Here is a 23,167-nt window from a genome sequence, read left to right on the forward strand (position 1 = left end):
ACGCTGTACTATTTCACCATGTCTCAGTTATTCCTATCATATCGAGATTTTCGCTTTTGACATACGCCTGTATTTCTTGGAATTTGTTCCTAATGCTACTAGCATTAAAGTACATGTTTTTAAGAAACTCGTGATTATTTCTTTTTGACACATTTTGAGTTTCAATATCATGTCTTACATTATCATTTTGTTTTTTATTTATATACCTTGCTCTATATCATTATTTGGTCTTTCATTGAGATTCAATGCCTCATCAACATTTCTTCCATCAAAATTAACACTTCCCCCATTAAATTGTCCAGCTAGCTTAAAAATTGGAGATGAGGCAATGCTACTCTAATAACAGTGCTCCAATGTAGCAAGTAGCGTATAAATTGGAGATGATGGAACGCTACTCTCAGAACAACGCTCCAATGTAGCGAAAAAAAAAATATGTGGGAACGCGTGGGCAAAACATACGCTCGCGCTTATGTATGTTAAAATCTTGTACCAATTACTAGTTATTGGGGTAACGGCCCATCCCAAGAACCCAATGTTTAGGAGAGAGACATGAGGAACCTAAGGAAGACGTTAGTTGGGTAAAAGTAGCTATTCGTTGCTAATGTAGCTATTCGTTGGAAGCGTAGGTTAATAACAATAACAAATATGGCTGATTCTGAGTTCAGCGCCGTAATCCCTACATAGAAGGTAGAATCTGTGTGTTTGTTATTTGATATTATGCGTTATTTTTTTAGACGTCTTCTGCAACAGTCATTACTCCATGTGTAAATTCTCCCCACCCAAAAACCCCGATTTCCCACATTTCCCCCCAGATCGTTCGGGAGGAGAGGTAGGCCTAAGTGCATTACTTTAACAATTAATATCTTAAAAACTACTCAATTGCGCAGGAAATGAAGTACACCATCGTTCATATCACAACATTTATCACACATGAGCCAGATATCAAGTTCTATGGTTGGGTGAATCGGTAAATTGTCCCCAATGATTTCAGCGCCCATTATATGATGGTTATAAACAAATAAAGTCTATTCCATTTGTTGATCACTGTTGTAAATCAGGTCTTGTCTATTTCCTTCTTAAACCTAGTCAGATTTGTACAATTTCGTTCCATTATTTACTATGAGCCCTGCCCTGCTAAATGATAATCTTTACCCGTTTTGATATTATATGATATCACGTCGCCGTCTTTGTTTTTCCAGTTTAAGTTAAGGTGCATAAACATCTCTACGTAACAGATTGTTGCCCAGTTCTTCAATCAGCAGTTTTGAATATATTGATATATGCTAGGAACAATATCTAAGAAATCCTATATTAGCAATCAAACCCCACATATCTTCAAAACATAACCGATGTTCTTAATCGGCTTATTATGCCTGTGAGCAAGACTTTTATTTTACACATGCCCAATCCCGGATGAAAAAGAAAGAAAGAAAAAAAAAACCCACCAGTACCACTATCATCTCACCACTACTTCCTGCACATAACGACTGTTAGTAAATCACAGCTTGTGAAAGGTCAGATTGTAAGGAGGTGGATTTCTGGATTATGAAACAAAAACAGATTAGTTAGCCTACTCCTTGATAGAGCTTATGATTTAAGCATTCTTAGCTCTGTTGTGACAAATATATTCGCTAAGTAGGGATAAACCATGTAGAAAAAAAACTAAAAGTGCCTTTGTACATTTGCAAGAATAATTGAAATAGTTTAGACATTTGTGAGACGCTGAAGAGTGTCACGAAAATGATAAGCAATGAAGGAAGCCACACAGGTAAAGAAAAGATGATTGTAGGCGTTTGCCAGACAGAGCCTACATGATTAGATTGATGCCTGGAAGTTGCAGACCATTATGGTTGTAGCTGTGTAGGTGTTGGGTACTTTAGAAAGAATGCTGTAGGTTAGTAATAAGATCAAATTAGGTATTGTTCTATTGAAAGAAACCCAGCATTTCAAAAATTGTAGAGGGGGCTGTCTGCAGGGAGGTTAAATTTTGTAACCTAATATGTCTTGGTGTTTTAAAAATTGCTGCCGATGTTACAATGAATTCATTGTATTTAAACATGGGCTAGCAGATGATATAGGAAAGGGTTGCAGACTGGCAAACATCTATGTGAATACTTAGAATTATTATTATATAGAATCATTACTATACATTTACTGTAAAAAAAAATATATGGAAGAGAATGAAAATGATCTTGCATAAAATGATCTTGTATTGAATACAGGAAACAAATTAAACAAATACCATTGAAAAATCTATTTTTCATGAGGGAGAGAGAGAATAAGTAGGTTAGATATGGTCAGAATAAGAGAATACTGTGATTTATTGTTTATTTGAACAATGTTGTCATTTCTCGCACTAATCACTGCCTTTGCATGTTTCTCTAAATCACAATACTTATTTCCCAATGCAGTCCTCAGATGCGGGTGGGGGTATAGTACAAACTAGTGATTTCCAATTGAAATGGAACACCCGATTTGGTCAAATCAACAGAAAAATTGTTGGGAAAAAAATTGCCGGTTGGGTGTTTTGCTAATGTCAGGATTTAGATCCCTGAATGCAATATAACTTTGGATAATACAATAAGTTTTTTATGCAGTGTCAAAGCAAAAAATAAGCCAGGAGATCCTTCTGTTCATAACAAGGTCCATGTTTCTGTCACGCGATGAAGTTTATGGATTCCCTAGGCACCAGGAACTCAAGTTTAAATGCCATTAGAGGAAAACTATTGACAGCAGTCATGTGATACTTGCTTGTCAGGCAATGGCAAGACCAGAGGCCTCCAGAGTGGTTGATGTAGACCCATGGCAGTCTATGCAAGTATTCATAGTGTAAATAACGGCTTGGGGGTTGATAAATAACTAACCTAACATTTTGGAGGGGCTCCTTTCCAACCACCATCTCTTGCTCCACACACATTTCTAATCAATTCGTTCCACTCTGATCCCTTCCTGGTATACCACATCTTCCAACTGGTATCCAGGCAGAATGCCACAAGATATAGGTAATCCATGTATAAAACACAAACAATGACATATTTTGCACACATCTATTTTATTTTTCCCATACAAAAAAGAAAACTGTGCATATAATGTTAAAATAGAGTTGATGACATTAAGATTCTTGATGCAACAGGTTGATTGGATTCCATTGAATGTTGAAACTGGTACTTGCTAAGAATTCCAGTTTTGAAAGTTGTTTTACTCCCAACTCTGATGTTTCTGTGGAGGCTGGCCAGTTGCATCCTGTGCAATTATTGGCCACTTTATTGTCTTCCTTTCTAGGGGATTCATTAGGGTCCATACAGAGGAGTGATTATTTCCAACCAGAAAAAGAAATGATTGTAAAAAGATGAAAAAATAAAGGAATGACAGTTGTTCCATTTTTCATACTTTGTGATGACTTCACATTACTTAGGTCATACTCTGATTTGAGGCTTCATTTGTAATCACACAATTCTAAGGGCTATAAGAACTTGATTTATTCTTGTTATCATGCTATACATCCATTTAATTCTTGTACGGCTTTAACATAATCATAAAATACATACCAATGGCTATTTCCCAAGACAAGGGAAGTAGCCAAAAAACAAAGGTATAAAGTCCACTCCCACCCATTCCATCCCCACATACTGTACTCCACTTTCATTCACCCCTTCCTCCCTCTTATCTTAGCTCCTCATGGATGACGGGTCATTCCTGCATCTCGCCCACTGCCCTTGGTCAGCAAGACACAGGAACGCTGCTTCATTTTTATTGGTGACCCCCCCCCCTCTCTGCCCCCTCATGCAGAAAAGGAGAAGATGGGGAGAAATCCCTTTGGGCTACATAATATCCTTCACACATACTCCCTCAGCCCTCCATCCTCCACCCACTCCTTTCCATGCATCACAGCATCATCCATCCATACAGGACCATTCTCCATTCATCCCTATCTTCTTCTGTGATCTCTCTTCCTCTCTTTCCCAATGTCCTTCATACAATCTCCTTATAGCATCCATTCCCAAATGTCTGTTTCTCATTACACTTTAATCCACCAAGGCATTTACTTGCTCTTCTCAATCTGCATTCTACCACCACCTCCACTCATCACTTTCCTGCCACATTTGCACCCAAGTATCTAAAACTATCTCTCGCCCTTGATACTTCCAATTTGCTACCACATTCTTCCCTTGTACATCTCATCACCTTACTTTTACCCACATTTATCTTCAACTCCCTTCTTTTGCACACCTTCCCAAACTCCATTACTAACTCACTTAATCCCTCCTCTGATCCTGCCACAAGCACAGTGTTGTCAGCAAACAACAACTGGCTTATCTCCTACATTTCTCCATTTTCTTTAATCATCTCCAATCCCAGGCCAATTACCTTTGCATTTGCCTCTCACTCCACCCCATCCATGTATAAATCAAACAGCCAAGGCAACATAAAACACCCCTGGCAAAGTCCCACCTTTACCTCAAACCATTTCTGATTCTAACACAGGCTCTACTACTCTCGTAAAAAGTCTTGACTGCTCTCAACAGCTTCCTTCCTATCCCATGTATCTGCAATACCTTCCACAATGCCTTCCTGTCTACCCTGTTATAAGCCTTTTCCAAATCTATAAGTATCCCAAAAAACATCCTTACCTATTCCTAAAGTTTTCTCACATATCTGCCTTACCACAAAAATCTGATCCACGCAACCCCTACATGTCCTAAACACACACCGATCCTCACCAATTACTCCCTCTTTTCCTCTCCTACTCCTCTCAAACAAAACCCTTCTCATAACCCTTCCCAACTACACTGAACATTCACACTTGTTCCTTTTTCCCTTGTAAATTGGAACTATACAGGTACTCCACCAGTTCCCTGACACTACCTTCTTTTAAACAAACATTAAACAACCTCACCAGCCAGTCCACCATCACTGTCATTTTCTTAGAGCTTCCTACTGCATTTACCTTTCCTTCCTTATCCTCCTTCACATTTAGCAACTTCTTAGAATACTCTGCCCATCTTCCTCTTACCACCGTTTCTTCCATTATCATCTTTCCATCTTCACCTTTTACCTTTTCTTCTTTGCTTTATTTCTTTCCAAAACACATTTTTATTACTTTCAAAAATTTCTGTTATACTCTTACCCCATTTCACATCTCCCTCTTTGCTTCCTTTATCTTATGCTTTGCTTCTTTTCTCTTTTCTTTGTACCTCTCATGTGATTCTCTCATCCTATTTTGTAAACAGTCTATGAATGCTTGCTTCTTCTGCAACTTTCTTTGCTTCTTCATCCCACCATTTGCTCTTCCTTCTATTTCATCCCATCCTCCTTGTTCCACACACCAACTTGCATACCTTGTTGCTCCCTCCTTGAATCATCCCCATTCCTCCTCCACTCCTAGTTCTACTCTATCCTTCACTCCCTCTCATTGCTGAGATGAAATTCTTCTATCTAATACCCCTTTGATTATTTTGGAGGAATACCTCAAGGGTTCATCAAGTTCTGGGCTACAGTTTTCCAAGTCTTTTTCTTTGTACCCTTATTATCAGTTCATCTAATGGTACTAGTTCGTTAATACTGCAGATAATATTGATCAACCCTGTCATTGGTTGGCTAATATTCCTATGTAGTGCATCTGCTGCAATGTTCTCCCTACCTGGAATGTATTCAAACTTAACCTCATAACATGGAAGTGTAGTAAACCAATTGGCTAATCTGCCTCTAAGATTCTTATATTTGAATAAGTTCTGCTGAATAGCAGTATGATCAGTCCACACTCTGATTGGATATCCCAGTATCTTATCTCTTAAAACTCTTTTATGAATATATCACTGCTAATGTTTCCCATATTGTAGTGCGTTGTTACAAAATCTCAATGTGAAAGCTATCTGTTGCAATTTTGCAAAGAATGAGCTCTTTATCGTAATTAGGAAAAATGAGAACTGGAAAACTAGTAAATTGAGCTTTCAACTTGTCAAAAGTTTGTTGTTGTTCAGGACCCCAAATGAACTTGGAATCTCTCCTTCACAAAGAATTTAATAGATTAGATGTGTCTGCATATTCCTTAATAAACTTTCTATGATACCCTGTCAAAGGATTACAAAGGTGGAGCATGCCGACAGGAGACCTTTTGGTCCATAACTAGGCCGGATGCAGAAAAAATATACATAAATGATAAAAAAAAGATAGAATAAGAATTATGATAATATAAATGATAATAAATAAAATAAGTAAATAGTAAATAATGATAAATGGAAATCAAGCAAATAATAAATAGACAAATAATAACAAACAAATAATCAAATAATATAAAATAGATTATAATCATTACAGTGTCTTGCTTAAATGTTTATCTAAACGAATCTTAAAGCTTCGAACTGAACTACATTGCACTGCCTCTGTAGGAAGTTTATTCCATTTATTAACTACAAGGTTGATGAAGTTGTTTCTACCCACTTCCAAATTAAATCTATTTCCTGACAGTTTGAGACCATTATTTCTTGTCAGATTCATTCACTGTAAGAATTTTGTCACTTTATCAAGTCACCTCTGAGTCTACGGTTTTTAGGGAATACAGATTCATATGTTTTAGCCGATTTTCGTATGATATACTTTTTTATATTTGGAATCAGTTTTGATACTCTCCTTTGTACTTTTTCCAATCTGTCAATGTCTTTAATGAAACTTCTTTCTCAACATTGTTTGGTACTGGATAGTTCTGTACTGCCTCTACCTTTGAGTTCACTGTACTGAATCCATGCCTTTTAACTTTAATTTTTCCAATTTCCCTTTAAACCTGATTCAACTGATTTTTTCACTGTCTCTACCTTTGAGTTCACTGTAGTAAGTCCATGTCTATTTATCTTATGTTCCAAATAAATGACACTTGCAAAGTTTCACTTTCAACCCTGATTCAACTAGTCTTGAGAATACGTACATACATATGCCAAGGCTTTTTTCCCCCTTACCAGGGAGGTAGCCAAAAAAGACAAGGCACAAAATCATTCAAAAGGTCTTGAGAATACCTAATTTAATATCTTAAAGTGTTCAGTTGCTGTTTGAAAAACTATTCAGATATCATCCAGAAATGCACTGGCTGTGTTTCCTAACAACCCATCTAGTACTGTATTAATTCCATTTAAGTTGTTGAATGTTACATAACTAAAATGGCATTTGCTTGAATGCATAATGCCTTGTTGTTGTAGAAAATGCTGTATAATCTTAAGAATCTTTGTGCATCTTTATCTGCCAGAAAGCTGATTTGAAATCAGTAGTGCTAAAATACTGATTCTCAGTTCCCAAACTACAAAATATATCTACTATCACCAGTAATGGTAGTCAATCAGGTGTTGTCTGTTTATTCAATTCCATATAATCAATAACTGGACACATGGTACCATCTGAATTTGGCATCAGAATCAATGGGAAGTTCTATTCACTTTGGGTTCTATGACATCCTTTGATAACATTTCAGTGATCAAGTTATCTATAATGGCTAGCTTGGAATGTGGTAATCTGTAGGCAGGTATATAAACAGGTTGAAAACCAGTTTTAATTTGATCTGATGTTTTAAAACAGCTGTTTTGTCCAAGGTGTCCCCAGGCAAAGGAATTGCTTTATTGTACTTCACTAGCAATGGGATTAACCATGATTCTAACTCAGGACAAGTAGGCCCTAGTTTACTTTTATATTTCTCCTCCAAATCTGTTTCTTCTTGAATTGGAAGTGGTGATTCCACCTCTTCAGGACTCTTGTTTAAAATCTTAATGGATTTTTGATAGACTTGAAAAGATCCTATTTGTGAACCTTGTCTTTAGACCATGTCTTTACTCAGAGTACTAATCACTAATATTTCTGCCTTGTTCTTGTGTGTCCTATAAATCCCAAAGTCCAATTTCAAACCTTTTATCCTAATTGATTCTGGGATGGTTAAGATTTTGAAGACTACAGTGATGCCTTTCAACTGCACTTGTATTCTGTTAATTGCTCTGGAGTGCAATAATGTCGACTTTATTGTGCCACCTTCCACAATTAGCAAAGCTTCATTTGGAGTTGATGAATTCTGATTAATTTCTGGGATTTCTTGAACATTTCAGCTGTGTCCACTATGTGTGTCTTCTTCCTCATGTGTTCTCTGTTCTTGAATAGACCACTCTGACCCGCTACTATCCAATCTAGCATTGCTATCTTTCCCCATCAATCTCAATAGCTTCTCTTATCTCATATACTGGCTCTAAATCTAGTTGAATTAAAAATAGGATTAACTGTGATTTTGCTAAGATCCCTAACTCAGCTAGACATATGATCATGCCCTCTTTTCTCATTGTTTCAAATCCTATCACTAAATCTCCTAGGAAGACAGATTCTTCTACAACTATCCCCAGAATCTGCAAGTGCTCATTTTTATACAAAATAACATCCAAGTCAGTCTTACCTAATGCTTTTAACTGACTCCCTGTTACTCCTAGCAATGAGTAATGGATTGGTTCCAAGAGTTTCACTTCGGGTTTCATCCTTTTTAAGCACTCTACTGATTATAACATTTACTGCAGATCCTGTATTGATAAATATTTGATTAGGTCTATTAAATACTTTACCCAGAGAGAGGAGCCCTAGTGCAGAAGTCCTTCCAATTGTTATTGTAAATTTATACACTTCACCCGTTTTACTTAATTTCTTTATGTCATCAATAAGAACTTAACATTCTGTTCATTTTTTGGAACTTGTTTTTTTTTTTTTTTTTAGCTTAGACATAATAAGGCAGTTGAACCCTAAATTAAGTAGTTCCTCTTGATCAGGGGTGAGAATCTTGGTTAAATTAATGTAACCGTTTAAAGGACATGGATGATATGGCTGCCATTCAGATTAAAAAATTTCTTTTGATTAGCTCTAGTGATGGAATTTCTTTGTTGGTTCAATTTCAATAAAAAGGCTGTCAATATATCCTTGCCGAGTTGTGATGTCTTCTCTTGTTTTGTTGAATTTGTTGTTATCGTGAAATTTACAAGATCATTTTCTGTGACGGATGATAGTTTATGATTAATTTATATACGGGCATTTGATGGAGGGCAATAATTTCCACCTGATGATCTGAATGAGTCATGAGAACTTTTGTGTTTGATAATTTGGGTTAGATGACTCCTCCATGAGCTCTAGTGTCTCCGACAGTTCTAAATAAAATGTACTTTTGACTATGTTTATATGTAATATGTTTCCTCAAGTGAGTCCAGGCATTCGGTATTGGTTTGTAATATTGCCAGCAGTTATAACTGGTACACGGATTGGACAATGGCTCATGTCGGAGTTGATCTGGCAACTATGTGTTTGTTTACATTGTAGTGAAAGAATAGAAAAGGGTAGTAGCAAACACCAGTTTACCATTTGTTGGCAGAGTCCACTATATGAAGTTCATATGAGTGTGTATTGATATGACCAACTAAGTAATCAGTGACCAACATTAACAGCAGTCAAGTGGTGGTTGTTGGGAAGTAGCATGGATACATAAATGGGCACCTCCACAAGGTTAGGCATGTTAAGCAGTATTTTGCTATGTGACACATTTACTAGTAGGTAGGCTATCATATGGAAATAGATGAAAGTCTATCAGAATTTCAGGATTTTAGAATGGCAGGGAATAAATCCAATAATTACTCTGCAAGCTCTACAGATGCTGATAGATTTGTTGAAACACTCAATAGGCTAGACCATTTTGATACTAAACCGCCTCCCTTACATGCGGCGTTTTTGATGGAACAGAAAAGGATAAATTTGCCTTTTCTTCTTTCCTCAATCAGTTTGATAATGTCATAGGTAATAAGGAGAGTATGTCCCAGGCAGTGAAGCTTAGTTATTTACATAGTTATCTTAGGGGTTATGCTTTGAAAATCATTAGCCATTTGTCTATCATAAATGAAAATTACGATACTGCACAAAAATTATTGAAGGATGAATTTCTGGATGTACCCTTTATAGTGGATGAAACTTTCAGAAGGATTGTAAGTGCAACAGTGATATGACAAGGAGTTTTTTACATTAAAGTCATTCATCACTGAAATAAGAGCATACATTTTTGAATTAAAGTCTAATTATGGTTATGATTTTACAGTGAAAGATTCTCCTGGAAATTTACTATTGAGTCATATTCTCTTTAATAAGTTGCCTTCAGCATTCAAAAGGGAACTGGTTCATAGATATAATACCAACTATCCTACCTTGACTGAAATCTTTGAGTCATATAATGACATTATTAAGACTCTAATTAAGACCTGTAAAACTACTTTGCCTAAATCTGATAAAATCAATAAGGCCAAAGAAAATTAAAAAAATGCACCCAAAGAAAATAAAAGTTCTCTTCAAAATTTTAAGACCAGTCAAAATATGTTGTTCCCTCTAATAACCTTATTTGTAAATTGTGCAGTGCATCAGGTCACTCTTTGGGACAGTGTGAAAAATATTCAACTCTAAAGGATAAGACACAGAGAGTACAGGAGTTAGGTCTCTGTGCACGTTGTGCTGGATCTGGTCATAAAGAAGATGAATGTTTGGGCAAGCAAAATAAATTAAAATATGGTTGTAAACACTGTAATTCTCATGGCCATATAGCACCCCTTTGTCCTGAATTTAAAGGGCCTAATATTAGTAGTAATCATCTTTGTTTAAGGGACTGTAGGGCGCGAAAACACGAAAAATTCTGGAAAATCAACGAATTTTAGGTAAACATTTCAAAAGATTCTCTATGATGGTGGTAACACTTTAGTCAAATATTACAGCTCAATTCCGTTTCTTTTCTTATATATAAAATAAAATAGATAAATTTTTGGCAACCTCTGGCAACCCCATTGCATGAAAAAACATTCTGTATATTGAAATAAAGTCAAAATTTTGATACCCAGTTCTGTTTTGTTTACTATAATTAATATATATGGAGATATCTGGCAACTTGCCCAACACTAATCGTCAATCACCACAAGGATCTCAGTATCTCTTCAAAGCTAAAGGAGAAAGGATGTCGCCCTGTCGCGTATCTGTTAGCCTACCAGTCATGCATGCGATCGTATTATCTTTTATTCTACCAACAGGTATTCAAAAGATTCTCTATGATGGCTGTAACACTTCGACCAAATATTACAGCTCAATTCCGTTTCTGTTCTTATATATAAAATGAAATAGATAAATTATTGGCGACATCTGGCAACCCCATTGCATGAAAAAACATTGTATATTGAAATAAAGTCAAATTTTCGATAGCCAGTTCAGTTTTGTTTAAATTTGTAAACGGAAACGTAAAAAAATAGACTCACGAGTGAGTACGCGGACGGAGGATTTTAAATGCCGGTGCGCTCCTTTTAAACTTTAAATGCCTCTCCTGAAATGTTAGTTTTTTTTATATTTAAATAGCCACACATTTCTTTTTGTCCAATTTCATTCATTCTTTCGAATTTGTAAAGAGAAAGTAATTCTTTAATTTGATCAGGAAAAAACAAAGGAAACTGTAACTTAATTTTTTTGTTTAATTTATCATAGCAGATTTTCACTGAAGTTTCTACTATTCAAAATAAAAAAATCATAAAAAAGAATAAAAGAGAGTAGGAAAAAATCTAACTCAATGAAGTTGTTTCCAAGACTCTAATCTTTCATTTCCTACATAGTAGGCTGATTACCTATGCCTGTGGATACTTCAATGATTACAGATACTATCATAAAAAAAAGAAAGAAAAAAATTAACTACACGTAATATATACATGTTACTAAAACAATTTAGTATGCAATAATACTCTTTCCGATAGAGTAAGTATACATAAGTTCACCAAAGAAATTGAACAACTTTTATGACACGTTCACCTATAAGCACTTCCCACAGTCCCTTAACATCACAACAAAAATCTGAAAATGATTACATTTCCCCTACTGTAACTTTGGAATTTATTCGTGGTAAACAGAGTAAGAAGATCAGATGTCTAATTGATACAGGGAGTCAGCGATCCTACATGTCAGCAAGAGTTGCTAAAGAGCTGTGTACGGATTTAGACTCATTGAATATGATTGACTTCAATATAAAAACATTCATTGGAGCTGAAGTTAAGAGCTTTAAGCAAACCTTAATAGGTGTTAAAATGAACAAGATAATTCAAATGCCATTTCTTAATGACCCTTCACTCAGCATAAGTTTTGCTGTACCGGGTATGAATGAAGCCCTAAAAAATATAAAAGATTAAGGTTTTGAATTGGCTGATGAAGCCTTTGGATTAAATCAGGATAATGAATTGGTAGAGGTGGATGCATTGATAGGTGTAGACTTGCTTCAATTCCTTCCAAAATGTTCATTTGCCCCGTGCTTGCAAGGGAGCTGCATGGTAATTGGAAATAAAGTAATTCCTATTGGTAATGTCAATCATTTCTTGACTAGGAAACAGGCTTCTCAAATTAGTAAAAAAAAAAAAAAAAAAAAAGGCAAGTAATGAAGTTCAAAACTATCAATGTCAGAAGTCTTCTAAAGTTCATGACACCTCAGTTAATCTGAAACTTAATCCAATTAAATCTCATTTTAATCTAGAAAACATTCTAAGTGATTCAGATATTGAAAATGGGATAGAATATCTCTTTAGCTTGGAATCTATTGGAATTAGTAAGAATGAAATTTATAGTTCAGAGGATCAAGAACAAATTACTAGATTTAATGAAGCTATTCAGTTTAAAGATGGCCATTACCAGGTTAAGCTTCCTTGGCATTCGGAAAAAATAGAACTGGTCCCTTCTAATTTTCAGGTTGCCAGAAAAGTTTTAGGGAGAGTCTCAAAAACTCTTAAAAAGTCATCTTTATGAAAAGTATGAAGAGGTCTTTGATAAGCAGCTTCAGGATGGAATCATAGAGCAGATTGAAATAGACTTTTCTGTTGAAAAGGTGAATAATCACACTTGGATTCCACATAGGCCAGTCATTAAGTTGGAAGAGCAGGTCTCAACTAAGATTAGACCAGTTTTCAGTTGTTCACTAAAAACTGATAAGAATGTACCTTCTTTGAATGAGGCTGCATATACTGGAGTTGATCTAATGGAGTCCTTGCTTAAACTGTTATTTTGCTTTAGAACTAATGATATAATCTTGCTGAGTGACATCAAGCAGGCCCTCCTGTTAATTAGGCTCAGCCAAGAGTTTGACAAGAACCGTTTTTGTTTTCTTTGGGAAAGGGATAAATTGACTGCTTATAGATATAGAACTCTAGTATTTAGATTTACATCATCACCCTTCATTCTACATTATGTACTGAAGAAACATGCCAGTAAATTTCCTCTTGACAAATGCACTAATATTCTTTCCAGTCAATTCTATGTTGATAATTTAATATTCGCAGGTAATAATTTTAAGGAAATGACTGACCTTTATCGGCTTTGCTATGAAAGAATGGCTCTTGGTGGTTTTATTTTAAGATCTTGGAATTCAAATTCACTTGAACTGAGACAACTGATAGAAAGGGATGGCAAATTGGTTGAACACTCAAATGAGACAGAGAAAATTCTAGGTTACAGATTTAATCCTAATATAGATGAGATGCAGCTTGCGCCTGTTGAATTTCACTCTGTCAGTACTAAAAGACAATTGTTATCCGAGACTTCAAGTTTATTCGATCCACTGGGGTTAGTCTTACCCATTAGTATCAAAGGAAAGTTGCTGATGAGGAAGGTGTGGCAACACAAATTAGGATGGGATGAAAAATTGCCTGAGGACATAATAAATGAGTGGGATAATATCAAACCAGACTTTGAGAAAGCTAATCAGGTCTCCTTTAATAGGCAGGCATTAAATGAGAATGAAGAGTATGGACTTAATATTTTTAGTGACAGCTCACAAAATTGCTTTGGGTTTGTTGCTTATGGTACCAGTAAGGAAAGAAGTTCCCTCTTATTTGCTAAAGCAAAAGTGGCTCCTGCTAACAAGGAAAAAGAACATAGTGTCCCAGTCTTAGAGATATTTGGAGTGATTATTGCTATAAAGTGCATCTCCACTATTTTGAATGCCTATTCCAATATAAGATTCAACTATATTAATGTTGCTGTTGATCCACAAGTTGTGCTAAACTGGTTAATAACCAGACAGACTAAACTAAAATCTAAGTTTGTCAAAAATAGAATAGGTGAGATGGATAGTAAACTACAACAGCTTGAAAGGGATTATAACATTCCCATTAGTTTTGATTATGTCAAAACTGAAAACAATCCTGCTTATCTCTTAACTAGAGGATTAACCTACAACAAATTCATCAATAATTTTGAATTTTGGCTCAAGGGACCAGATTGGATGAAATATGAATTAAATACCTGGCCTTAATACCCATTGTTGAGTGTGGGTTTTAATCTGATAAATCAAAATATCAATACTCACAATACCATGCAAGGAAAGGAAGTTGAAATCAAACCTATTTTTGACATTGATAAGTTTTCAAACTATAATAAAGTTATGAAAATCACTGAGTATCTCTTCAAGTGGATTTGTATGAAGAGTGGTGAAAACTCTCATGAGAAGGCATTGGATTATTGGATCATGATAAATCAGTCAGTCGGTTTTGCGAAAGAAATTAGTTTCCTTAAACAAGTGGATACACTCAAGTCAAGTAACTTTAAAGATTCAGGAGTGCCTTCCTTAGTATTGAATTTAAACTTGTTTCTTGATGAAAAGGGCATCCTGAGATCACAAGGAAGGATTTCCAAATCACTTAATTTGATTATAATGTGCACAATGCTGTACTTTTGGGAAAAGATCACCATTTCACTGTACTTTTTACCAGATTTTGTCATGCTCAGATACAACACATGGGAGTCAGTACTACCTTCAATTTCCTAAGGTCCCAAGGATTCTGGATCCCAAAGGGTAGATCTTCTGTTAAAGCTTCAATCAAGGACTGCAAAATTTGCCAGAAGTATAATGCACTTGCCTATAATTACCCTAAAGTAACCAGTATGCCTAAGCAGCACATGAATCTGATCAGACCTTTCAATCATGTGGAAGTTGATTATACAGGTCATTTATTTTTGAGAAAAGATAATACTAATGCTTTGAGTAAATATTTTATATTGATTTTCACTTGTCTTGATATCAGGGCTGTCCATTTTGAGTTGTTGCCTGACATGTCAACTAAGAATTTCATTCTGGCCTTTCAAAGATTTTGTAATCAGTATACTATTCCAACTTACTTGTACAGTGATAATGCCCGATCATTTGTCAAAGGGGGAGACATATCAGAGAAAACTCGAGTCAAATGAATTTTTGGATGAACTCTCAAAAAACAAAATCAAACATGTAAGAATCCCAGTATATTCAGCATGGGTTGGGGCAGCATGGGAACGCCTTATCAGAACAGTAAAAAACTATCTGTATAAGGCGATTGGAAGATCTAAATCAACATGTTTTGAGTTTCTCACTGCTCTTTCAAACATAAAAAATGCCATTAATTCTAGACCTCTCACTTATAGAGCCAGATCAGAAGAATTTGAATTTATAACTCCAAATTCATTCCTCAAACTTAACAACATTGGTTCATTGATGTTCAAAGATGAAACTGATATTTGGGTTAATGATGAAAATCAGGAAAATCTTGAAAATGTACTTTGCAAGCAGAATGAGATGTTTGAGGGATTTAGAAGGTTGTGGTATGAAGACTATCTTCTGAGTTTAAGGGATCATGCAAAAAATCTTTACCAGAAAGAATGGTCTGACAAGATAAAGAAAGGAGATGTAGTTTTGATTAAACATCCAAATAAATCCAGACCCTTTTGGTTAATGGGAATAATATTAGAGATAATTATTGGGCATGACAACAAGGTTAGGACTGTTAAAGTGAAACAAAATAATGGAGAAATTGCCTTCTATACAATAAAGAATTTGTATCCCATGGAATTAAATATCACTCTTGGAAGTCAAAATCCATCACAACCTTCAGAGGTAGATACTGGAAATGACTCAAATCAAAGAAATCCTCAAGCTCCATCTGCAAATAATAGAGATCTCAAACCAAAAAGAAAGGCTGCATTAAAGCAGCGTGAATTTATGAAAATCAAATTTGATTATAGATTATAAATTGGGTATTAGGTGTTGGGTAAAATGCTACACCCTGGTTCAGGGGTGAGGATACATGTGTTTAGGTGGTGGTTTAAATACTGCACCCTTAATCTAAGGGTGAGAATAAAATGTTTGATTAATTATAGGTATTAAAATCTTATTGATTTATTATATTTGTATTTATATTGATTTGGACACAATTAAGGTTGCATTGCATTTGTTACAAATGCAATCTCTTGCTTGGAGTATAGTAGAAATTATGTAAAATGTGACGTCATATTGAACTCTGGAGGTTTAATATCATTAAAGTAATAAATTATGTATATTTAAATTATTGGATAAAATCTGAATAATTAATCATTTTAATGATCAATTGTTACTGATATTTTGTATTGTATTGAAAAATTTAAATATTTTAAATAAATACCGAAAACTCTGGTCGGTGAAAAAGTAAACAATGATCGAGTTATTTATAGATATTGCTTACTGCTAGTTGCTGGCTTCGTTTAAAAAATTCTTTGATTCTGTGAAAATTAAGACGCTGAGAATTTGTGTCAACTAAAAGTAAATAATATAAGTTTACTGTAAATCAATTTCGGAGGAACATTTACTTCCAACTGTAAAGAGAAACCTCTTTTTAAAAACAAAAGAGGATTACATCACAATTTAAAATAACAGTTGGATAAATTCAATAAGGTGAAAGAGAGTAAGTACACACTTGGCCGAGTTAAAACCAGTCTCTCGAAAAGTCTTCGCCTTTTCAATAAATTACATCTAAATATCAAGAAGAAGGTAAGATTGAACTTTCACATTTTGAATTAGTCTAACTAAAGTAAGAAATTGTTTATTTGGATGAGGGAAACAGATCCTTTTCCAATAGTGATACAGGGCTGGGACACTGTAAATGATGTGGGTATGATGTGCATACATTACATGTTTATGAGGGTAACCAATTCTATTTACAAAAGATTACAAAGGAGGAGCATGCCAATAGGAGACTTTTTGGTCCATAACTATGTCGGATGCAAAAAGATATAACTATAAACAAATAGATACAAATAATAGTAATATAAATAGTTAATAGGTAAAGTTAACTAATAAAGAAATGTGCGATTAAGTACAAATTCAATTCACTTGGGGAGCATCTTTGGTAAAATTATTCTTTGGTTATTAGGAATCAAAATCTCAGAAGGAACCAGCAACTTGGGTTCAAGTCGATGACTCAGCGTCTGCTCATTGAGAGAGCATTTACATGATGGGCAAAGTCAGATTTTCGTGGTAAGGCAGATATGTGAGAAAGCTTTAGCAAAGGGGATGTTTTTGGGCCTTTGAGTATTTGGAGAAAGGTTTTGACAGGGTAGGTGGAAAGGCATTGTGGGAGGTTTTTACAGATATATGGGATACAAGGAAAGCTGTTTATAGCAGTCAAGATTTTTTTTTTTTTTTATGCAAGAGTAGTACAACCTGTGCTAAAGCCATAAGGATCAATGAGAGGATATCACAGTTGTTCACGCAACTGGGATGCCACTTTCTTGATACTTGGTTTCTCATTTCTAGGCATCATGACTTGTATGTTTTTGATGGAATCCACCAAACTCACAGAGGCAAAAATGTTCTTACAAAGTGGAGTTCCTCAGGGTTCCGTTCTTTGGCCACTTCTCTTCATAGTATATATAAGTCTTATAGACCACGGACTGAAATCTATTGTCTCCAAATTTGTTGATGATACAAAACTGCATGGAATGGCAAACGATCACTTAAACTAATGGTCTGTAAATTAGCTAATGAAATTGAACACAAGTAAATGCAAGGTTATGCACATAGGTAGAAATAACAGTAAGTACAATTACAAGTTATTTAGAAATTCGTTAACAAAAGTGGATAGTGAAAAGTATCTCGGGTTAATTATCAGGAATGATCGCAAATCATCTAAACAATGTATTTCAGCCTCTGAGAAAGCAAATAAGTTTCTAGGACTGATTGCGTGGTCTTATGACTTCAACCACAGTTGGAATATGCCGTTCCCTTATGGTCACCAACAGATTGGAAAAAGTACAAAAGCGAGCCACGAGACTGATTCCAAATATAAAAAATAAAATATATGAAAATCAATTAAAACATATGAATCTATCCCCCCCCCAAAAAAAAAAAAAACGTAGACTCAGGTGACTTGATACATGTCTAAGTTTTTAAAGGGAATCGACAACATTAAAAGTGACAACATTTTCACGCTGTTATTATTTCTCAATTTGTTTATTATCTGTCCATTTATTATTATTTACTATTTACCTGATTGTTTATCATTCAACTTTACCTATTTATCTATTTATTCTTATTCGTCATTATTATTTTTTTGTATTAATTTATCTATCATCATTATAGTTTCTTCGCATCCGACCAAGTTATGGACCAAAAGGTCTCCTGTCGGCATGCTTCTCCTTTGAAATCCTTTGAATTTGAAATGGAGAGAGCAAGTGGTTTGATGTATGAGTGGGACTTCGCCAGGGATGTGTTGTGTCGCCGTGGCTGTTCAATGTGTAAATGGATGGGGTAGTGCGAGAGGAAAGTGCAAGGGCAATGGGCAGGGGATTAGAGAAGGTTAAAGAAAATGAAGAAATTTGGAGGAGTTAAGGAGGTTAGGGTCTGAGTTTGAGAAGGTGTGCTAAAGAAGGCACCGACGTGATGTTTTCCAAACCAACGGTTATCCGAGTCAGACCGTATGGAAATGGACGAGGACGCCGCAACGTACCGAGACACCATCCCCTCACACAGGACACAGGGTCACAATTCTGTACATTAAAGGTGCATCAGAGGTGACGGCCAGGATACTCCGGGACAAGAACATACAGGTAGCACATAAACCACGCAACACTCTGCATCACAACCTCACCAGGGTCAAGGACATGGAAGCACCCACTCAGTAGTCGGGTGTAGTGTACCGCATTGGACATGGACGAGCTACAGCACAACATTGACTGGGAAGGAGCCAGAGTGGTACACAGAGACAGCTCAAAGAAAAAGAGAATATTTGTAGAAGCGTGGACGACAAAAGAAGTTAGCGTAAATAGGTGCATAGACTTAAATCCAATATACCTGGGCACTAGGAACACAATGACAGACTCAACATAAAGTGAGAGAGTACAGAGTGAACAAAGGTCACAGTGTGTATGAACATGATTTCATTTAATTCCTTTTTCGTGCAAATGTGTAGTCCACTTTTTCACTTGTATAAACTGCATTTTATTCTATTGTATTTATTCTTTGTAAATAAAAATGTATATGATCCATTATGTGTAATTGGGTATGTAAGGTTGTGACCAGTTATCCGGTTCCCGTAACGACTGGAGGAGGAGGAGGGGACCCGGACAGCTTCGGTATCACGGAATACCTCTACCAGTTCCAACCACGGCCAATATATCAAGCTTTTTGTCCACTGTATCTCAATACGCCCCTGAAGACGGTCCTAGGACCGAAGCGTGGGCATTAAACATCCCACTTTGTTAACATAGGTAAAAGCTTGGCAGGATGCTTTGTCTTCGTTTTTGTTTGCTGTTAGCCCAAAAAGTCATCTGCAAAACACTCCCTACGTGACGTACACAAGATTTTGACAGCAAAGCAAGTAGTGTGCCTCTACGTTAAAGGTTGCTTTAATTGGCCTAGTTCTTGATTGGTTTTGATCGCCACTGCCAAATTTGTAGATAGAAAGAAGGCGACGTATTAAATGTGTTCAGTGTTTATAGTCTCTAATGCCAGACATACAATTACTATAGGTATAAACTTACAACTTAGTGAACACCGTAATTGAATCTGGAGAAAATTGTGTCGTCATTCTGATTTATGAGTAAGATAAACAATGGACGTAAATTTGTCACAAATTTGATTGCAACTCATTTGTAGTGACCGTTGCAACGGTGAATCCGTTACTCGATAAGATAATCTCAAAAGTTTGTTTTAGTACTGGTTGATTGAGGGGCAGGGTTAAGTCTAACCTAACACCCCCCCCCCTATGTAGGAATAGGAGATAAGTATGGAATTTCAACCCACAGCTAGGCGAAAGGCTCTGCCATCCCCTTTATAGGAGGAAAGGGTCTGTTGGTTTGTAATATTGTCAGCAGTTGCAACTGCTACACGGATTGGACAGTGGCAACTGTGTGTTTGTTTACACTAAGCAATGACCAATGTTAACAGTGGTGGTGGTTGTTGGCGAGTTGTGTGCCCGGGAAGATGGGCATCTATTCGAGGGCTAGGACAATGTAATTGGTGTGGATGTCATGTGAACACATCCCATTTTTATGAGTGATTTTAATAATTGATTTTACTGTGTGCTTTTCAGTACAATATTCTTATAATAGGGGATGGCATGTATGAAATGGTTTGGGTACAAAACACCCACAATCCTACTATTACAAATCTCATAAAGTTAAGATCAATATTATGATTATTTTTTTTTTTTTCCAGAAAGGTAACCATCAACATTGCTGTGGGAAAGTTATCCATAGATTCCATGTATTTGTCATGCAACAAAGAAAACCCGATGTAGCATCTATACATCAGCTATCTCATGGGGAGAAACATATCTAGTGCGACCTATCTTATGCAGTTTTCTCACCAAAATATTACCACATATATCACATGATGACCCACACAGGAGAGAAGCCTTTCCAGTGTGACTTGTGTGATTCTGCTTTCTCGCAAAAGGGTGGTCTCAAACATCACATGATGACCCACAAAGGAGAGAAGCCTTTCCAGTGTGACTTGTGTGATTCTGCTTTCTCGCAAAAGGGTCATCTCAAACATCACATGATGACCCACACAGGAGAGAAGCCTTTCCAGTGTGGCTTGTGTGATTCTGCTTTCTCGCATAAGGGTCATCTCAAACATCACATGATGACCCACACAGGAGAGAAGCCTTTCCAGTGTGGCTTGTGTGATTCTGCTTTCTCGCAAAAGAGTAATCTCAAATATCACATGATGACCCACACAGGAGAGAAGCCTTTCCAGTGTGACTTGTGTGATTCTGCTTTCTCACGTAAGGGTAATCTCAAACTTCACATGATGACCCACACAGGAGAGAAGCCTTTCCAGTGTGAATTGTGTGATTCTGCTTTCTCACAAAAGGGTGATCTCAAACATCACATGATGACCCACACAGGAGAGAAACCTTTCCAGTGTGACTTGTGTGATTCTGCTTTCTCAAAAAAGGGTAGTCTCAAAGATCACATGATGACCCACACAGGAGAGAAGCCTTTCCAGTGTAACTTGTGTGATTCTGCATTCTCACGTAAGGGTAATCTCAAACATCACATGATGACCCACACAGGAGAGAAACCTTTCCAGTGTGGCTTGTGTGATTCTGTTTTCTCACGTAAGGGTAATCTCAAATATCACATGATGACCCACACAGGAGAGAAGCCTTTCCAGTGTGACTTGTGTGGTTCTGCTTTCTCACACAAGGGTGATCTGAAACGTCACATGAGGACCCACACAGCCATTCCAGTGTAACTTGTGTGATTCTGCTTTCTCGCAAAAGGGTCATCTCAAACATCACATGATGACTCACACATGAGAGAAGCTATTTCAGTGTGACCTATGTGATTCCACTTTTTTCACAAAAAGGGTCACCTCAAATGTCACATGATGATCCACGAATCCCGGAAAAAAGACCCACATAGGAAGATCCCTGGTCGGAAAGAAGCCCCACCGGAAAAAAGCCCCCAATTTATAGATGATAATTCTTATTAATAACAGTAATACTTGTTTTAAATAAAACCTAGTTCAAAGGGCCCGGTGAGTTGGTTTCACATTCCGTGAGGTTAAGGTGTTTAATTGCATTAAAGGTGTGAAGTAGACTTCCCTAATGGTGTGGGTATACAAGTCCCACATTCATCACAGTATCATTCATATCATTAGTGTGTACTCATCTGTGTGGATATATATATTTCAACATGGAAATGATCAAACACAACAAAGGTGGACAGAAAGTTTGTTACGATCGTCATATGTACACGAAGAAGAGTGTGAACAAAACGTCTATACGATGGGAGTGTTCAAGGAGAAAAGCTATGAAATGCAGCGCAACACTGTACACGGACTTGGATATATCTATTGAAATCAAAGGTACAAAACATAGTCATAATTCTAATACTGCTAAAGTAGATGCCACGAAGGCCAGTCTGGGTCAAATGAATGAGCACGCTTCTGCCACCAGAGGAAAGCCAATTCAGATTATTGCCGATACTGTTGTTAATCTTCCTGTCGCAGCGCGTGCTGAGATTGGAAACTCAGAGTCTGTGAATCGCACGATTCGCAACCATAAGCGCCACGCTCCTCCGAAAGATCCCGCTTGTCTGCAAGATTGAAAACTGGACGATTCATGGACTATGTTTGATGGTCAGGAGTTCATGTTCTATGATAGTGGTGCTGACAGCAGTAGACGGGTTATTGTCTTTGCAACTAAAGAAGGATTGCGTTATCTTGCTCGTTCCACTCAATGGTTTATGGATGGCACATTCCGGACTGCTCCGAAACTCGTTCATCAACTCTATTTAATTCGTTGCCCTTTAGGCGAGTCGAAGATAACATGTGTCCAGGCCTCTCTGGCAAAACTCAGAGCATATATGAAGAAGTGTTCCAAGCCATTGTTGAACAGTGTGCCACACTAGGATTCAACCTTGATCCTACGACAATCACAACTGATTTCGAACTCGCGACTGTGAATGCTATCCGGACTGTATTCGGGGATCACGTTCAGTGCCACGGTTGTTGTTTTTTCCACTTAACGCAGAACACCTGGAGGAAGATACAGGAATTAGGCCTTGTGACACTGTGCAAGACAGACGAAGAAAGTAGATTATTTTGTTCTATGTTAAAAATGCCTTGGCTTTTCTGCCATGTGACAGAGTTTCGGAGGGGATGGAATTTTTAGGAACTGTTATTCCGGAGCAACTCAGTTGTCTGGTAGATTATTTCGATGCGACCTACGTGTGTGGAGGATATCGTCGTATCCAGATGCCTGCCGAACGCCGCCCAGGTGATGTGCTACCGACCGCCGCTTCGTATGCGCCCAACGCCACCCCTTTTTCCACCCGAACTTTGGAACGTACACCAAGTAACCTTGTCTGGCGGGCG

The 23,167-nt window shown here is 36.7% G+C and overlaps 1 protein-coding gene across 1 annotated transcript; it reads left to right on the forward strand.

The window, feature by feature from the left end:
- Positions 1–484: 484 nt before the first annotated feature.
- LOC143030895 (uncharacterized) lies at positions 485–21,547 on the forward strand. Its single transcript, XM_076194135.1, has 2 exons — positions 485–687; positions 20,498–21,547. The coding sequence occupies exon 2, from the start codon at positions 20,672–20,674 to the stop codon at positions 21,539–21,541; it is 870 nt and encodes a 289-aa protein (XP_076050250.1). The 5' UTR covers positions 485–687; positions 20,498–20,671; the 3' UTR covers positions 21,542–21,547.
- Positions 21,548–23,167: the final 1,620 nt, after the last annotated feature.

This window comes from Oratosquilla oratoria, chromosome 12 (genome assembly GCF_046742065.1).
Source record: "Oratosquilla oratoria isolate Oo_2021 chromosome 12, ASM4674206v1, whole genome shotgun sequence".
Lineage (NCBI taxonomy): Eukaryota > Metazoa > Arthropoda > Malacostraca > Stomatopoda > Squillidae > Oratosquilla > Oratosquilla oratoria.

What these genes read in the sequence shown, in the direction of transcription:
- LOC143030895 (XM_076194135.1), top strand. Translation starts at nt 20,672, where the DNA reads ATGATGACCCACACAGGAGAGAAGCCTTTCCAGTGTGACTTGTGTGAT.